Source organism: Chionomys nivalis, chromosome 2, assembly GCF_950005125.1.
Source record: "Chionomys nivalis chromosome 2, mChiNiv1.1, whole genome shotgun sequence".
NCBI lineage: Eukaryota > Metazoa > Chordata > Mammalia > Rodentia > Cricetidae > Chionomys > Chionomys nivalis.
This window is the reverse complement of record NC_080087.1, coordinates 16,785,032-16,804,377: the sequence shown is the minus strand read 5'-3', so window position 1 is coordinate 16,804,377 and position 19,346 is coordinate 16,785,032. Positions and strand designations below refer to the sequence as shown.

The 19,346-nt window shown below is 40.6% G+C and overlaps 1 protein-coding gene across 23 annotated transcripts in view; it reads right to left on the bottom strand.

The window, feature by feature from the left end:
- Positions 1 to 19,346, bottom strand: part of Syne1 (spectrin repeat containing nuclear envelope protein 1) — a 471,855-nt gene that overhangs the window by 321,537 nt on the left and 130,972 nt on the right. For 22 of the 23 annotated variants that reach the window (XM_057763198.1, XM_057763205.1, XM_057763207.1 and 19 more), the window contains 3 exons: positions 18,580 to 18,744; positions 5,340 to 5,452; positions 4,639 to 4,807 (listed from right to left, as the gene is read on the bottom strand). In XM_057763198.1, the coding sequence (XP_057619181.1) occupies positions 4,639 to 4,807; positions 5,340 to 5,452; positions 18,580 to 18,744 (447 nt within the window). Of the gene's footprint in view, positions 1 to 4,638; positions 4,808 to 5,339; positions 5,453 to 5,611; positions 5,750 to 18,579; positions 18,745 to 19,346 lie in introns of those variants that run through there. The other variant, XM_057763216.1, reaches the window with a different exon arrangement.

Genomic DNA, 19,346 nt, shown 5'->3' with positions numbered 1-19,346 from the left:
CTGGGGGAACATTTTAATGTCCCATTGTGTTGGTGCTGCGGAAGTCTGTTGCTCTTGAACATTAGCCCTGGTAGATGACTGACTGCGTTGAGGAGTTTCCAGCTAAAAATAAACCGCAGTAGAAACGCTTCCCTGAAATAAAACGGAGAAGTTTAAAAATAATTGCATATGCTGTCCATATTATTGATGCTTTCATATTCCAATTACCTAGTATAAGAATTACAGACTAAGAAAAAGCTACATGTATGTCTGCACATAGCCTGCATATAAAATAAAACTATAAAATTCATAACATACACACATAAATCTTAGCTGAATTTTGTTTTTTATTAATGCTCAAACTCCCCTCATGTTTAAAAGATTATTTTAACTACTTCAAGTAGAAAATTAATGCAGTTGTAATTGAGCATGTGTCTCCAAACCCTCTTTAAAGTCTCCTATGAGTGGAAAGGGTTTTAAGAGTTTAATTGAAAAAGGAAAAAGGAGAGGAAAAGGTTTAATCAATTAAACTAGTTGAGAGGGATCATCACTGTGATACGATGCAAAGTTAGGCTTCATAAACTGGACTCATGAAAGTATGCTCGGAGTCCTGTAAAATATGCTAATTCATGCTCCGTGTAGAGGCAAAAAAGAGTTCATAAAGCAATTTCATAGACACTCCTCGATTTTTACCACTCTTTATCTTGTTTCATTATAAACATTTAAAGGATTATGTATTAACTACAATGAAGACTATTTTATATTTATAGAACACTTATCATTTTTTCTCTAGAAATAAAGTGAATGTGGAAATTTATGAATTCTATGACAAAGGAGGCTTCCAGGCCTGATATTTTATTGAATGACTTCAACGGGGTTTATTATGTTCAGCTGAGAATAGAGTATGACCATGGTATGACAATGACATACACTGTAGTGACCAGGTAGACTTAAGATATTTGCCTGACTAGTTTGCAAATTAACTACAACTTAATAAAAAATGACTTATTTCTATGTTTGTTTTTGGCCTAAAAATAGAAGCAGAGGTAAGAATACAATCAAATGATTCCTTATCTTTGAGCTCTTCTTTTAGAACAGTTACACAACTAAATTTTAAAGAAGTAAATCCTATTTGTTATTTCAGATTTTTATTGGCCCTTGTAATTTGGATTTTTTTTTTTTTTTTTTTTTTTTTGCTAACTACGAACACGCCATCAAGCGATGACGTTTGTCAGGGAGGAGGCCCTGCTGGGGCTCCCTTTCACTGTGCTCGATTACCTCTCAGGAAAACACACATTTTAAGTAAAAATGACAAGGTTCATATGCTTTAGTAAAAATCTGGTGAAAACTGGGTTTCTGAATCAAACGCACTATTAGCACGAATGATAAGAAAAGCTGAAGTAACACTTATGACTTTGAAGCCAAACATTGGGAGTAAGAATATTTCTACCTTCAAAATATAAACATACTAAATTAAAAACTCATTATTTTCCCTGAGAGAGAGCTAGGCAAAATGATCATAAATCCTATAAAATTTAATCAAGGTTGTTGTCAATTGTAAGATAAAAATAGTCATGTTATTTATTTTGCAATTTCCACAATCTTTTTTTTTCATATGAAGAATAGAAATGGTATATTACATTTACATAGCAAAAATGGACATTACATGTTAATTAGCAAGATCACTGTAAACAATTCTGAAATCAATGTATCTGTAATCCCTGATCAATAGCAAATGTTCTAACTTTTAAATATTAAATGTTTTAATTTTAATTTAAAATTTTAAATATTAAAAAACTATTATTAGATTTATTTACTTGTCTGTGTGTTCTGTCTGTCATCATATGTGTGCCATGGTGTATTTGCGAAAGCCAGGGGACAATTTGAGGGAGTTGCTTCTCTTCCCTTCCCCCCAACCATTTGGATCCCTGACTTACTCAGGTTAGAAGGCTCTGTGGCAAGAGTTTATCTGCTGAACCACGTCAATGACCCACATAATCTAACTTTTTCACAATTAGCATGAGTGTATTTTTCAAGGATTTAAACTACTCATTGGCTTATACCCCAGCTAGGAAGCATAGTCCATAATTCTCCAACCCTAAAACATGTGTTTCCTTTTTCTTTTGCATGTGATTCATGTCTCACTGGAAACTGACACCAAGAACAATGACTCTTCATCGCTTCAGTATCATTTTGCTTATTAGAAAACACAATAACACACCACGTTTATTTTTTAAGTAAGGAAGGAAAGAATTAGATGCCAACAATTGCCCCTACAGTTCAATTGAAAATCTTCATACTTTTTGAAATGAGCTGTTCTGAAATGAATGATTTTCCTTAAAACTCTAAAATGATGAGGGACTCTTTGTGGGGCGTGGCACAGAAGGAAGAAGTATAGAAAGTCTACCCTGTCGGAGAATTGCTTTATTTTGGGTGGTGAGCCTCGCCTTTTATGGATGAGCTATCTCTCCAGTCCAGAATCTCTGATTTTACCAACACCACTACCATCATGATAAAACGTGAAACACTCAGGAAAGACAACATCATAGGAACATCAGTCATTTCAGAGTCCTGGGGGTCATGAATGACTAGGACACAGGTCCCTGTGACAGCATTTCAGTCCCCCTCATCTTTTTACCATGTTGCCATGCCCACAAACAAGCGAGAGGGGCAGTCAAACTACATCTTTTTACCATGTTGCCATGCCCACAAACAAGCAAGAGAGGCAGTCAAACTACCATAGTGTGCAAGAGCAAAGCATCGCTCAATTTGAAACATATTATAAGGAACTACTGTTTATGAAGCAAAATTCTTTAATTCATTACAATTCAATAAACATCAATAACTTTGGTCATGAAGTTTGTTTTTTCACAGGTTATGTATTTAGAGAGTATTATTGGTACCTGCCTGCCAAGAAAGGTTTCTGATTTGGAAATATCTAGACTCAAATTCGGACTTCAGTTTCTTCCCACGTGTGTCACCATGAGCACAGGATTGGGACACGGAAACTCCCGAGCCAGCTGCACACTGCTGCATCAATGTTTTAGTGTATGGGAAAACACTTAGCTGGCAGGGTCTTCCTTGAGGGAGAAAGGGAAGCACTAAAAGACACACGGTTATTGGAATTATTCAGCCAAAAGGACTCGAAAACCACTTATGGATGCTTTAATTAGGACCTCCCCACTAGGATACTAGAGTGCACCTACAGTGGAAGCTGCTGGAATGTAGGGTGATTGTCCACCTCACACAGAGGAGAAATGTGCAGAGCAGTTTGAAATTAGCCTTTCAGTGAACTCTACGGAGTGGGCAGGAAGTACTGACTTTTTGTCGTGAACATCAACTCTCTATTTATATATCTCTCGGGAAGTTTGAAGAGAATTATTAATATCATTGTTTTGGAACATCGACCTGGTAAGGCAGCCCTATTAAGTACTCAAACCCGATTGGCTGTTCGTAAATAGCTGGAACAAAGGATGGAGCCCGTGTAATTAACTCCTGGGCTCAGAGTGCATTGTTTGCCATGACTAAAACTGAAGATATGAATTTATTCCTTCATTTAATATTTATGAGACTAAAGCATTTACTAGAATTTTAAAAGTGGATTTCCTTTCCTTACCAAAATAGCTACAAATGAATAAAAAAATATCCTAACAGAGTTCAGTTTTTGAAACAAATGTTTCCTAGACCATTTTAGTGAATCTAGAGAGAAGGACCAACCACCTGGTTAAAAAAAAAATCTTTTTTGTTTGTTTCAAATTCACATGTAGCTCACATATCAATTAAGGACAAAATGAAAATATAACAAAGCTGATGATGTTTTCAAGAGTCTTGCAAAGGAGACGACTTTAGTATGAGTTAAAGCATATTCTCTGCAGCTCACTGTGGCTGATCAGGTTGCAGTAAGCCAGTATGTTAGGAGTTTAGTGATTCGTAATCTGGAATCTGTGCTTGAACAAATGTCAGAGGACAGGACAGAGATGCAGTGCTAACATGAATACTTTCCATCAAAGGTTGCAAGGAATTTGTGTAGAGTATGATTAGTAGACTAAGGGGAAATAAATGGACTTTATTAAACATAGTTTATTAACTATGTAAAAGGAACAGCCACATTCTTTCAATAAATTTGGGCTGTTGTTCTAGATAGAGTTGGGATTATCTAGACCAGAACATGAGTACTCTTTAAAAGTTCAATTTGTACAGAGATTTGTAGACAAAATTCCCCTATTGCCTGGGTACACATAGGCATAAGTCCTGGGAAGAGACTCATGCAGCAAATCTAACATGTGGACAATCTCCATGCAGACATTTTCTCGCATTGGGAGCACAGAAGGCTGGAGGATAATACAGTAATGCATTAAAGAACTAATGGGGTTTTAAGTAAAGGCATGTGAGTAAACACACACACACACACGCACGCACGCACACACACACACACAACCCTTTTCGTCAGTAATAAAGCTCCATCCCTAGGTTTGGGGGACAGTTAATATTGGGAACCCTCCCAAAGTCATAATTTGCAACAACAAATTCCAAAGCATCCAAGCCGATCTTTCCAGGTGTTTGTGAAAAGCTCCACACCTCCACTCCCACCCGCTGGACAAAGCGGTGTTGCACACTTTAAATTCAAGGTGAGACTCTGTCAGGGTGCTAGAGACTCACGATATAGCTTTGCAGCAGTAGCTCCACGGACTCTCGCCTTCCGTACTTGATGATCCAAGACTTCAGTTTTGACTCGGCCAGGACCAGCAGGGACAGCAGACGGTACTTCAGTTCCAGAAACTCCATTTTCATTAAGTGCAGCTCGGATGTGGAGGACACAAAATGAAACCTAGGAAGAGACAGGGAGAATTCGCAGGATGTAACTAATAGTAACTAAGGGAGGCTAGCCGAACCTGTTACACCGCCGCCTCCTAAACTCTCCCTGCTCAGGATCAGGGCATTCAATTCCTTTCTTAGCTCGGGCTTCAAGGGAAAACAGGATTGATTGAAGTCCTTGGTTTAGCTCTCTCCCCTGCTAACACATCTCTCATCTGTTTCTTTTATAAGCTGTTTTTGCAATGTTACATAATGTTCCTTACAGTATTGAATAAAAACACAGCCTATGATGAAGAAAGCGTTTCTCTGATCTGCAAGCTGTGGGAACGTTCCAACTCACTCTCTGCAGTTAATAATATATTAGCATGTTGGCACTCGAAGCGTTTGTGTGGGAACCCACTTTGCATTTACCAAATGTAAGCATCCCTGTTAAAATTATAACAATTCATTCTGGAAGAGAAAAATGTGAGAAAAAGAATACGAAAGCATCCATCTAGCATTTTGTCTTTTAAAGAGCCCTCAGATAAAATCGGACGCTCTCTTACCTCTCGGCCATGTCCTCTAGCTGATCGGGAGGCATCGGGATCCCATTGACAGATCTGGTCTGGTAGATTTCATGGAACGCTCTTTTGTGGGCATCTGTGTTTTGAAGCAGATCCTAATATACAATTAAAAAAAAAATTTTTTTAAATGAGGAAACATGTTCCCAAGAGACAGAGAAGCATAATTTTCCGGCTCTGCTGATGAGCCAATGTATTCAACAATTTGTCCCTGCCAGCACCTACTCAGGCAGCCGGCGCCTGTCACAGGCTTTTACCTGGAACGGCAGTCTGTGACTGTGGAGAAGCCACTCTGCTGGAGCTGTGTCTAACCATCCCCGTATCTTTTAAACACACATGACACTTGCCCAGCAATGCATTCAGACCTCTTAAAGGTGTAAGACCGAAGGCTGCATGATCACCGCTAGAAACAAACCCCAGGGTTTTGCCTGGGGTTTGGAGATGTGGGGGTGGGGGGGGAGGATTCTTTGATTGTTTGATTTTTTTTTCCCCCTAAAAACTAAACACAGCAAACTTAACCCCTTCATGCTAACAGGGCTTAGCTTCCCTGCTGTTATTTTCAGCTGGAATTTGCGAAGTCTGCCTTAAATACCACTTGCCAATTACAACAGACTTTGAAAATATGGTTTGGTAAGAAAAATTTTCAAAAGTACAGAAAACAGCCTCCAGGTGGCCTCCAGGAGACCACCGGAGAAGAGATCAAATGCAATGCTTATCAACGTTGTTCCTTAACTTTATATAGCGGCTTCCCTGTTCTTTAGGTTAATATGAATCTTGATTTCTCTATTGTGTTTTTTACCAGCCACACACTTATGTATAAAAAGAATGCATCTTTGCTGCCAGTCCAAGTCTCTCTCTCTCTCTCTCTCTCTCTCTCTCTCTCTCTCTCTCTCACACACACACACACACACACACACACACATTCACAAGTCATTCACACCAGATGGCGGGATCTTTGACCCCCAGAGAAAAGAGGAGACAGGGCTGTTTTCAGAACAGCTGTCGTTGGCGAACCCTATGGCATTCTCCCAGCTTTTCAGTGTGCCGTCACACCTCCAAGAGCATATGGTCTTGGCTGAAACTGCCCTCAAGTAACTTCAGAGCAATTTGTACCTTCACAGCTACCTCTCATTTAGTAGACCTGACAGTTTTAATACCCAGTACGGTAAGAAAATTCTTGACAAAATAAAGCAAATACAAACATGTCACAGACTTGCAAAGGAATTTCTACAGCTACCATATACTACTTGTTCCTAAGAAGTGCCCTATCATTGCAAAACATCTGGATACTAAGAAAAACATAATATGTTCATTTCACTGGGTTTACAAGCAATGCAACTGTTTAGGTCTCTCATTCTTAGCAAAATACGTTCCACAATGGATAACAAATTATAAGTAAAATCAAAATAAATATTCAGATGGTCCAGAGCAGGCATCAACACAGCATGTAGGATGCTGGACTTTGGAACATGAACGAGATGAGACACTAGAAATGGATTTCCTTGATGGGGTCGGAATCTCTCACAGAAAGGCTAAGGCCAGATTCAGCAAGCATGCAGGAGCGAGGAGCGGTGTGTGTGTGTGTGGGGGGGGGGAGTAATAGTCACCAAGGTAAGGGACCAGCTACCAAGAGTAACAGCCAGGGAAACACGGAGCCAGGAAAATGTCAGCCATTCTGTAATGAACGGTAGTGTGTAAGCTGGAAGGAATCCTAGCTCTCACAGTGATTAGAGATGGTTCAAACGTGGCTTTTCTATATTGTCAAATACCTATGGTTGAACTTCTAGGAAGACCACAGCATCCCTGTGACTTACAGCTTCAGCTCAGTAGAGGGAAAGCTGCAGAGGCGGGAAACGAGCTATGGTGGGTGCAGTGGTGGCTGCCTGCTATGCCAGGACCTGGGAGTGCTGTGAGTTCGAACCTGAGCTACAGAATGGGACTTTGTCTCAAACCCAAAAGAACCGAAGGAAGAGAGGGAGAGAGAGGGAGAAATCCTGGGGGAAAAGGAAAACCAGACAAAAATTTCTCTTGACAAATAGAAAAAAAAAGGGGAAAGGACAAAAAGAAAATAGTCAAATGAGAAAGGCCTGAGATTGTCAGGTTAGAGGAACAAGCAAAAGCAGTTACATGAGAGGTAAAAGAGCATATTTCTATGTAGATGAAGAAAAAATGAAAGGAAAAGTTGTTTTTTTTTTCTTTTTTAAGAATAAGAGAATAATATCTACCCATTAGGACAATAGGAAGGCTGGAATTTTTAGATTATAAAATACATTAGGAAGATTTCCTATGTACTATAAGTAATTACAATAAGTAATGAATGTATTGATGATCAGAGTCCCACATTAATAGACGATGTATTAATTCAGAGACTGAATGTACATAGTAAATGTCAAAATACATATAAACTGATAAAGCAGTGTAAGACTAGTTGGTCCTGGGCATGGGTGTGGGAGAGCTGGCCCCACCCCTTGCCTGGACAGTGTGCAAGAGCTGGCCCTGGTGGCATGGGCGCAGAAGAGCTGGCCCTGACGGTTTGATGGTGTGGGTGCAGGAGAATTACCCCCACCACTCGCCTGGGCAGGATGGAAGAGCTGGCCCTGGTGGTATGGGTACAGGAGAACTGGCCCTGCTAATGTGATGGTGGGGGTGCAGGAGAGTTAGCCCTACCACTCGCCTGGGTAAGGTGGGAGAGCTGGCCCTTATGGTATGGGTGTGGGAGAACTGGAAAGTTGCCAACTCAGCTACCACCCATGCCTGTGCCAACATCTATCCCATCTACGAGATGTCGGAGCAGGTGAAAGGGTCCTGCAGAACCCAGGTTGCAGAATCTATTTGATTCAGGGCAACAACAGGATATCCAAGGGGTATCTCAGTCTACTGTTGATAGTGTGGTAGAAGCCAGGGACCTCAAACCAAACTAAAGGCTCATCACAGTGAACATTTGCAAGTAAAATTTGTTAGACAGAGGGGTAGACTGTGGGATGCACTGTGTCACGTTGTAGCTTCATGACAAGACTTTTTTTTTAAATTTTAGTTTTCTATTTTATTTCGGGGAGGTTACAAGGGTAGAGGTCAGATATATAAGGACTAGGAGATGAGTGGAACTGGGGTTCATGATGTGAAATTCCCAAAATTCAATCCAAATTTATGGGGGGAACCTATAATAAACAAACAGCATAGGAACTGGCAAGTCTACACTGCTGTGGGAATTATCAACACACCTCCTTCAGTTACCAGGAGGGAGCAAAAGAAACAAGTAGATCCCACATTTTGGAGTAAGGGAAGTTAATGAAGGCCCCCAAAAGATGAAGAAGATGGGAAAAAAGAATATCAGTGGAGAGAGAAAACTCCTTAGGGATGCCCAGGGCAAGGATATCATGGTGGAATATACTTGGCTCTGAGGCCATCATTACTGTGAATTTTCACCAGTCTCTTATTTAAATTAAAACATCAACATTCCCTCTCCTTTTTGTCCCCAAATCTTTAATTGTTTATTTACTACATTTATTACCTTTATCTGCATCCTTTAGAGATGAGTCATATACTGAATGTCAGGGATCAGTGTCTCCCCTCATGAATAAAAATATATCATGAATACTCTGAACACTACTTAATGCTGTGCAGATGCTCACTAAAAGTCTACTGAAAACCGGGAACAACTAGAGAGAGAGAAAGCTAGGTAGAAAAGTGGGAAGCCAATGAAAGAAGAGTTTTATGGACACAGAAGTGCTTTATAAAATGTCTCTGATGGATGAAGAATAAGGATGGCTAATAGCTGGCCAGTGGATGGGAAGGCTGATTTTGTTCAACTTGAGGTGGGTCACATTAGTGATGGTTTATTACAGTGGTTTTCAGAGAGGACATGGGAATCAAAAAGGAGACACAGAAAAGTCTTAAGAGTATATTTGTGTAAACAGAACTAGGGCATTTGAAGAATAGCTGATAAGGCAGGTAGGATGAATAAAAAAACTTAAAATGAGAGGGAAAAACTCTGTCTATCCACATGTGTGTGTGTGTTGTTAGGGGGAACCTAATGGAGAGAGATGTAGAGAACAATGGAGCAAGGAGATGTAACTGTATATCCTTCAAAGGAAGGGGGAATAATATCTTAGGCTCATGGAGTGACTGGCCCTGGTTGGGCGCACAGATGGTTCATCCACAGCAGCAGAAGTGAGGATGGAGTATTTGGGCACAGATGCAAGTAGGTGGGTTGATGTATTTGTGGGAGCTTGCGGAAATTCTTTTCTGATTGCTTCTATTTTTCTTGGGGAAATAGGAAGCAGTGCCATCAGCTAAGAGTGAGGACAGGGAGGAGGTGTGGAAGGCTGAGGAGACACAGTATGAAATAGATGTCCCAGAAATGGAGAGGGCTTGGAATTAGGAAAGACCTTGTGACTGTTACACAGCCTTGGGAGCCCAGTTGGGTTAGTCACTGTGTTGGAACGTAGGGGTTCTCCAGCCTCATCAGCCACCTGTGTGGAGGCATGGTCTATGCAGAAACTGTTTTTAATCAGAGTTATATTTTTACCAGGCTAGTAAGAACAGGTGAGACATGAACAATGGAATGGAGGATGAACCCAGTGAGTGACTTTTATGAACAAACATAAAGGATAAAGAATGAAATAAAATTAAAGGCAATAGAGTCAAAGTGCCATAGCGTTAATAATTAAGGGGTCCAGATGGATGAAAACTTTCTTGATTGGAGACTGGATTGTTTGGCAGAGCAGTTGTGGAGGGTTCCAGCTACTGATGATGATGATAGGCAAGGATGATGGAGAGCGTGGTGGGGTCAATCATGGTGCAGGGTCACCAGAGAAGAGGTAAAGGTATTGAGAGGCCAAGTAGTGTGAGGATCATCTATGGGATGTTGAACATTCTAATTATCATGCCAGGAATCACCATCAGGAAATAAAACTTGCAAGAAGGAGAGAAAATGACTTGAGTGGGGTTGATAATACAAGGAGGCTCAGGAGATGGTGGAGACAGAACACCATTCTCACGGTGTGGGAGGTCCTTCTATCTAGGTGTTGTTTTTACTGGTTAATGAATAAAGAAACTGCTTTGGACCTATAGCAATGCAGAACTTGAGTAGGCAAAGAAAACTGAACTGAATGCTGGGAGAAGGAAGGCAGAGAGAGAGATGCCATGGAGCCGCCATCTGAATCAGACATGCTGAAATTTTGCTGGCAAACAACTGCCACATGGCAATACACATATTAATGGAGATGAGTTAAATTAATATGTGAGAGTTAGTCAATATGAAGCTAGAGCTAATGGGCCAAGCAGTGATTTAAATAATACAGTTTCTGTGTGATTATTTTGGTTCTAGGTGCTGGGACGAACAAGTAGCTCTCTCCTGCAACATTCTCATGGTTCCTTAAGACTTGAAATTCTTGCCTTGCCAACAAAGTATGACTCCTGTTAAATGCAACATGTTAACAACTTTGTGGGCACATTTAAAGCTTGGAACTTCAGACAGTTATGTGGCTTTGAGTAATGCATTTATTTTTCTCCCTGCCCATAGTAAAGCTATCTACAGAAGAGGGTGGCAATGTTATGTCATATCCTTTTGTTAAGTGTTCAGTAAAATTAGTTACTTAGATTAAAACACGATGTGGGATGTCCTTCTGTATATGTGCTGTTTTTATTGGTCAGTGAATAAAGCCGCTTTGGCCTATGGCAGGGCAGAATATAGCGAGGCTGGAAGATTAATATAAAGAGAGTAGGCAGAGTCAAGAAAACGCCATGTAGCTGCTGAAGAAGAAAGACGCTGCTGGAACCTTACCAGTGGGTCACAGCCTCGTGATGATACACAGATTAATAGAAATGGGTTAATTGAAGATGTAAGAGCTAGTTAATAAGAAGCCTGAGCTAATAGGCCATTTCTATTTATCCATGTATCACCACGAGGCTGTGGTCTACTGGTAAGGTTTCAGAGCCATCTTTCTCCTTCGGCAGCTACATGACATCTCCTTGACTCTGCCTATTCTCTATACATATCTCTTCCAACCTGTCTATATTCTGCCCTGCCATAGGTCAAAGTAGCTTTATTCATTAACCAATAAGAGCAGCACATATACAAAAGGACATCCCACATCAGAAACATGGCTGAATCCTCCATAATCACCTGTAAGGGATATTTTCTCTTTCTAGATAACTGAGTATTAAGCTCTCTAGAAAATATAAAGAATTACACAGCTATACTTTGTATAATTAATGAATTCTGATATAATATACATATTAGTTAACTTAAAAATATGCTAAAAAACAGGGTTGCTCATGGAATTTGCTGACCTCTTCTGGCCTCCACAGGCACATACACAAACACACACACACACACACACACACACACACTCACACATAGACACATGCACAGAAGCATAAAAATAAAATAGATAGTAAAAAGAAATCACCATAGAACTGTTTATAAGGAGAATTATCTGCAGTCCACATTTTTAAATACTTAACTTGTATACTGGCAACACAGTAAATGAAGAAAACATGTTATATAAATATACTTTATCTTGTGTGCTGAGTTCAGAAAAAAATAAGCATCCTAGGTTTCCATAGCATGTTTAAGTTTTTTGAAATCAGAATTCCTTTTCATACTGGAAAGTCGAGCTAATGCTTTCAAACATCCTGTTTATGCACACAGACTTCCCTGGCGTGCTCTTCTCAGGTTGCTGATCTCTTACTGAGTCTGATATGCCTGCCAGTGGGTTATATCACACACGGATTGTGAGTTACTGAGAAAAGTTAGAATTTTAATAAAAAAATGATCCAAACTTCCTGTCTTCGCAGCTCAATTTACTGTTAAGTACCTAATAAGTATACTCTGAATAAATTAGAATTGATTGCATAGTTGCAATGATGCTCTATAACCATGCTACTCTAACTGCCTGTGGCCAGGTCTATGGAGAGGTCTGCCTCAATGAAAACCATCATTCTGTGATCCACCCGGACTTGTCCTCTGCCCGCCTCTGTTTATTTCCTGTTGTCTCACTATTGCATGCTTTAATTTTCTTGTTGTCTGTTTCCCCCTTCATTTTATATCCACATCTTCATGATCACCCATTCCTACACATCTCCCCACTTTCCATCTTTTCTGGTCATTATATCTTGTTTATCATATTTGGGTAGATGGTTGGATGGCTAGCATAGGCACATGCATGCTCTTTCTGACTCTCTCATCTCTCTGTCTCTCTTTTGCTAACTATATATCTATCTACTATATCTATTATCATAATTATCTATCATAATAATAATATGTCTATCATAATATCCATCTTCTATTTATCTATATAATAATAATTACTATCTATCTATTATCATAATAATCTATCATATATCTATCAAGATAATAATCTATCTTTCATCTATCTCTTCCTATCTATCTATCTATCTATCTATCTATCTATCTATCTATCTATCTTCCATCTTCCTCTCATCAGAATGGCTCATATAGTCAGTGACACGCACAGAGGACCATGTGAATCATCCAACTGAAAAAGTCATTCTGTGGGAAAATTACCACCATCTGCGGAACTTTCTATAACATTCTAGCAACTGGCACACACTTGCATTTGTTCTGTGCTCAAGGTTTCAGTGCATAAACAACAGTCACGTGGTGTTTGTCATACCTCCGGTTTGGAGGCCCCACCTCCTACCATATGCTTCTCCCTCCCCAGCGCTGGAAAGCTACCATGGAAGAAACCTTTGATGGAAACTTCTTTACTCACACACAGACCCACAACTCATCCACATTCTACATCACATTTAAAATTCTAAGGTAACTTCTTTTGTCTTAGACACATTAAGTTAAAATACTTTCAGTTGTTACTTATTTTTTAGGAAATTATTACATGGGACACATACTTACTAATCTGTGAGAACGGTAGTTTCTGTGTACTCTTGTTTAGAACTTTTTTCCCATTTGTTTGTACTCTGTATCCCATGATGCAATGGGCCCAGTACTTCTGATTCTAAATGTGTGATGTGTCTTAAACTTAGCTGAGACTTGAACTTTGGCTCCTCTACAGCCTGACCCTACAATTACTGAGAACAGAGGCATAGACAGGAAGGTCCAGACTCGTGTGTGTGTGTGTATTTGCATAGATGGAACAGACCTCAGAGTTACACTGTAATTTGAAAAAGCAGATGACAGGGAATTCTGCATGTCTGTTTGTGCATATTGATAGTGTCAGGGAGAAACGTGGAGAGAGATAATAAGCAAATCAAAAGTTTTCTGAACACAGTCACTCATGAATTAGGACAGGGAGCCCAGCAACAAACCCATATATCTACGATCAATTGATTTTTGGCAAAAATGCCCAAAATACACTATTGGAAGGACAATCTATTCGATCGACAATTGGAAAAGTATGTTTATGGAAATTTCACTGCTTGTACAAGAATCAGCTCAAATAGGATTAAATAAAGGAGCAAATACTATAGAAGACCAAAGCCAAATAAACAAAAATACCCTTGTGAGAAACTTAAAGTGGCATTCATTTTTAATCCCAGACCTCAGGATGCAGAGACAAGCAGATCTCTGTCTCTGTAAGTTTGACGTTAGTCTGGTCTATTTATCAAGTTCTAGGCTAGCCAGGGCCACACAGTGAAACACTGTCTAAAACAAGAAGAAAGAAGAAAAGATGGGAGGAAAGAAGGAAGGACCGAAGGAACACAGGCAGCCTGGCCAGTGGCATTAGGTGTAGTTTTTCTAGAACCCCCAAAGCACAGACAACAAATGCAAAAGGAGGCAAGTGGGATTGTGTCAGGCTAAAGGGCTGCAGAACAAGGAGAATCGCCAACAGAGATGACCAGAAACAAGTATTTGCCAGTCATTCACAGAGTTAGGGGGGCTTAGACGTCTCTCATCTCTATGACAAATTGCCAGATATAAACTAGTTAAGGAGGGGAGGTTTATTTAACTTGTAGGTTTAGGGACTCCTATCTTCCATAGTGGGAAGGATATGGCAGGCAACTCACAGCATACCCACTAGAAAGCATAGAATATACTTTTCTTTGACTTGGGCTACAAGCCTGCAGTGAAGGGAGCTGCCCATAATCAATGAGATGCTTCTCCCCTTAGTTAATCTTATTTAGCTTGCCCTCCCAGCCCCCACCTGGAGTACTATACTAACACCCTAGATACTTCTCAAGCCAAGCAGGTTGACAATCAAGATCAAAAGAGAGTAAGAAACAAATACCTTTGTTAAAAATGACAAAAGACTTGGGCAAAAAAAGGCAAAGAAGTAGGCGGTAGATGGCTGAAAAAAGTTCAACCTACTGAGTGATTATAGGAATCTAAATTCCAACCACAATGAGATATAACTGTATGCCTGCGAGGGTAGCTATTATCATAAATATGGAGCACAACAAGAGTTGTTGGGGATATGGAAAGGAGCAAAGTCTTAGATAGTGTTGACCACAATATAAATCAGAGCAGTCACTTTGGAAAAAGGAGTTTTGCTGAAAAAAAATTTAAAAATAGGAATTCCAGAGTAGGGTGGAGGAATCGAAGCTTATTGTTGGAATGAGAAGAGTCAGGGCAACACAATATTCCAAAGAGTAAAATGGAGAAAGAGCACTAGAAACCAAGGAAGGGGTCAATGGGACAGCACAAGGCAGAGAGTAATGCAAAGATGACAGAGAAAGCAGCCCCCAGCTCCAATCCCAGCTGTGTGGTTTGGGGCAGCAGACAAAGCCTCAACCACAGTGTAGGTCCAATAAGGTCGCCAGACCTAGACGCAGGAGCGGTGGACGGTCCTCTCAAGCTTTAAGGTCAATGTGGGGTCTGGAGAGACAGTGAGAGCATCAGAAAGCAGAGCCATTTTGACACTCCTTTCACCTGGGGCTACAGGTTCATGAGATATGAGAGGAGACATATTGGAACTGAGTTACCCCCTCAGACCTGAAATCAAGGCACAAGCATGGAGGCTGGGGACATCGTGTTCCAGTGCCTGAATGGGAGATGCCACTAACAGGCGTTCACAGAACGGAATGCGCATAAGCACAGAGTGATCGAGAAGCATGGGTCTCAACGAGCTTGGGCCGGAGAGGACTCGGTGATCAGGGCTGTTACCTTCATTGTTCCTGGGTGATTGCTGTGAAGGCTGAGGGCTCCAAGCTGAGGCAGGCAGGATATACCACTGCCTCGCCAATATGTTATTTGGTGCTTAGAATGACTGAACTCTGAACAATTGCTTCATTTTCCCAGTGGGTGATTATGGGCAGGACTTGAAAGCCCTAAAACCCAGAGACAAGATATTCTATAGCCTCCATTGGAGAACTGTGTCCTGTTTTGTTTATTATCCTGCTCTCTGATGCGCTTGGTGATGCCCCTTTGGCTTGGATGCGTGCTGTGTGCATGTTCACAGGCTGGGGCAACCGTCCCAGGACACAGGTCATGGAGGTCATATGGGCCAGCACAGTTCCCAGGACACAAAGAAAGAAAGCTCCTAAATAAAATCAGCCCAGAGGTGACCACTGACTCCTGACAGGATCATGCTCAAGCCATGACTCACGACTCCGCCGCCCAAACTTAGCAGGTTCCAAAAGTAGAGGGGATGGAAAATGGCTTTTCAAAATCCTTTGTCTTTAAAAAGACACAAAATTTAAAGCAAACAAACAGGCTTTCTTTCCTTTATATTCATTTTAGTATTCTTTTTATAGCATTTTGCTTGGAAAAAGCCACTCAGCTTTTGTTACTCAGAATCTCACCAGTTCAACTTTATTCCCGAATAGCCTTTATTTCTTTATCATGCTTCTGTCGCCAGCTCTTTCCTTTTTCCACTTACACTATTCCGTTTTTCTTAAACCCTCTTCTTTCTCCCTTTCTTTGTCTCAAAGATGATTTATTACTTTTACTTTTACTCATATTTAACTCCATTCGTATTTTTTTATTCTCCATTATCTCTCCCGTTTTCCTCTCTGTCGTTCCTGTGAACGAGAGTTCCTGGAAAGGAGATGTGAGCAAAGACGGGTTGACTAATTACAGCTGCCGTGGTGTGGAGAGGTTGGGATGCTGCAGATCCAGGATGTAATTATACCTTATCTTGGACTCGCTTTGACCCTCCCCCTTTTAACTCTGTGAACGGCCATTTCTTGACACCTCTTTACAGGATATTCTGCAGTTCACAGATTTAGAAAGAAAAACATCTTAGAATTTGTCAGTTTGCAGATAAGTAGCTTCCACCAACCCCAAAACTAAAAATATCACCTGAAAGTATTTGAGGCTGTAACAGAGTTTCCCTATCCTGCTGGAACTTGTTTCTCTGATGTTTCTATCAATGCATTTTTAAATGTTTATATTTAAACTCTCTTTGTACTGTTGCTATAAAAACTCTGTGAAACTGGAGCATGGAACCTGGGCCAACGTAGATCCAAGTTCCCCAAGTCACCGTCACTCAAATATGGCTCCAGAACACACTATCTCTTACCCTCTTCACAGTAAGAACTGTGTATTTTGTGCGGACAGTGGGATACCTGTTTGCTTTAATGTACAGTTATTGTGCTTCTTCTGTAATTTCCTTCTCCCCCTTGGCCAACGGAAGGCCAGAAATGAAGCCCAGAACTCCATCCTTGTGGAGCCTATGACTTCAGGCCTGATTTCAATTGTCCTGCCGCTTTGGGTTTTGTTTGGTGATGTTGTTGCCATGGTATTTATTTCTTTTCCCTGGGTGGTACCAGCTATTGAGTCCTCAGGAGTAACTTGTCAATAATAAGATGCCCACGTGGAGTTAGAATAGATATTCCTTGCCCTACAGGCATTGTATATAAATTGTTAACACAAGAAATACAAATATATACACACACATCATTTATTTTTTGAGTCAGGTTTTCTCTTTGTAGCCCTGGCTGTCCTAGAACTTGCTCCGTAGACCTAGCTGACCTCCAACTTTAAGAAAATGGAAGTGTCTGAAGGCAAAAGTGTAAGTGGAGGTGAGTGATGGTGCCACACAGCTGTGCCAAACTACTAGATGAGTTAGTCCAGGCTTTGTCTACTGAGATCAAATGGCATGGCAAGTGTATCAGGAATTCCAAAACCAGGGTCTCAGGTGCATGACACAGAGATGTCATGAGTCTGATTTTTGATCTTTTAAATCATATTTAATCTTTTGATCTTTTAAATAGTATTTCCCTCAGGTAATTAAAAACACATCAAAAAGTTGACGGGAAAAGTATTTTTGATAATAACAGGAGGAGAAATCTCTACATATCAGCTTGTTTTTCATATACATGCTAAAACAGAAACACAGAACAAAAGGGATAAGAAAAATACATGGTTGCATTAACGTTTGGTCAATCAAAAATAGCATTCTTAGTGATTTAGGCCTGTAGTATTATAAAACATTTGAGAACAGTCACACACTAACCACACACAGGTCACCAAAGTCCTTAACTGTATCCCAAGGCCTTTATTCCCCATGCACAACTAAAGAATCAGGACTGGAAGCTTTTGTTTGTCATTCCTTGAGAAAGAATACAGAGATGAGGTATAGAATCAATGGCCAATCATATTAGTACATAAACTCATATCATCTAGAAGCTTATCTTTTTAAAATAAAAAACATAGCCTATAGCCACAGAAATAATTATGGCTGCAGATATGAAAACCTACCCCAGAGTTATTGGAAGGTATTTTATGAAATCAATGTACTGAAATTGTCAGTAATGAGTACAGGCAAGAAAACCACTGCTTCTGGCACCTCCTAGGAGGAAGAATGTGAACTATGGAGGATGGATGTTCAGAGGGGGCACACCTGTGTACCTTCTGATGAGGCTGCATCTCCAGGGACTCCAGGATGTGATCATCCTGGAAAGGTTTCTGTGGTAGATTGAATAAGCATGGTACCTACAGGGACCACACATTTGAATACTTGGTCCCTAGTTAGTAGAACTGTTTGAAAAGGATTAGGAGGTGTGGCTTTGTTGGATGACCTGTGTCGCTGGGGAGGATTTTGAGATTTCAGAAGCTCACTGCCTTCCCAGTTAGTTCTCTCTTGACTGCTGCTTGTGGATTAGATGTGAGTTCTCAGCAACTGTCCCAGCACCATGCCTGTTCTCCTTGCTGGTGTACTCCCCCTTGTGATGGTCTTGACTCTAATTACCTGGAGTTGTCAACACCCATATTAAATTCATCCTTTTGTCACTGGCCTTATCCAGGGTCTTTTCATGGCAATAGAAAGGTAACTAAGACAGTTCCTAGGCAGAATTTTACCTTATGCTGTTCAAGCTTCCGCTGTATTGTCTTTGCTGTTTCTTCATGGACCTGCTGAATGGTGATCTCTTCTCTCAGGGCCACCTCTGCCCTGTATAGCCAGGCACCTATAGTGCCCAGAGGTGCAGGAAGAGATTTATCCAGCTGTATATGCCAATCAAAGAGCTGAAACAGGAAAATAAAATGTTTCTGCTACAGAAAATAATTTCAGAAAATTCCCCTAAATGAACTTGAAAAATCTACAGAAGACTCACAGTGGGTCTGGGAAGAGAACTCAAAGGAAAGAGGTGCTCACCCCACAAGCATCAAGACCTGAGTCACACAAGATACCTTGTGTTGTAACCAATCCCAGCTCTGAGGAAGAAGGGACAGGTGGGTCCCTGGGGCCACCCCTCATCAGATTTAAAATCTCTAGTTCTCTGAGAATTGCACACGGCTATGCATGCAACTGCATGAGTGTGCACGTGTAAGTATGCTTGTGCACATGGGTGTGCTCGCGTACATGAGAGCGAGGGGAGAGGGAGAGACAGAAAGGTTGATTAAAGAAAAAAACCCCAGGCTAATTCAATAAATATGGTGAAAGTATCTCCATAGTCTGACACTTTGAGCATGAGAGGGAACTAAAGTTGCAGTAAATTTTGAGGAGACAAAATAATGTTAGACACAGAAGGGCCTTGCTAGAACATGGAAGTGACTTTTGTCTATGGGAAGAACCTAGTGACCACTGGTTTCGGTGTGATGAAAGTCACACTGAGTGGAAGTGACCA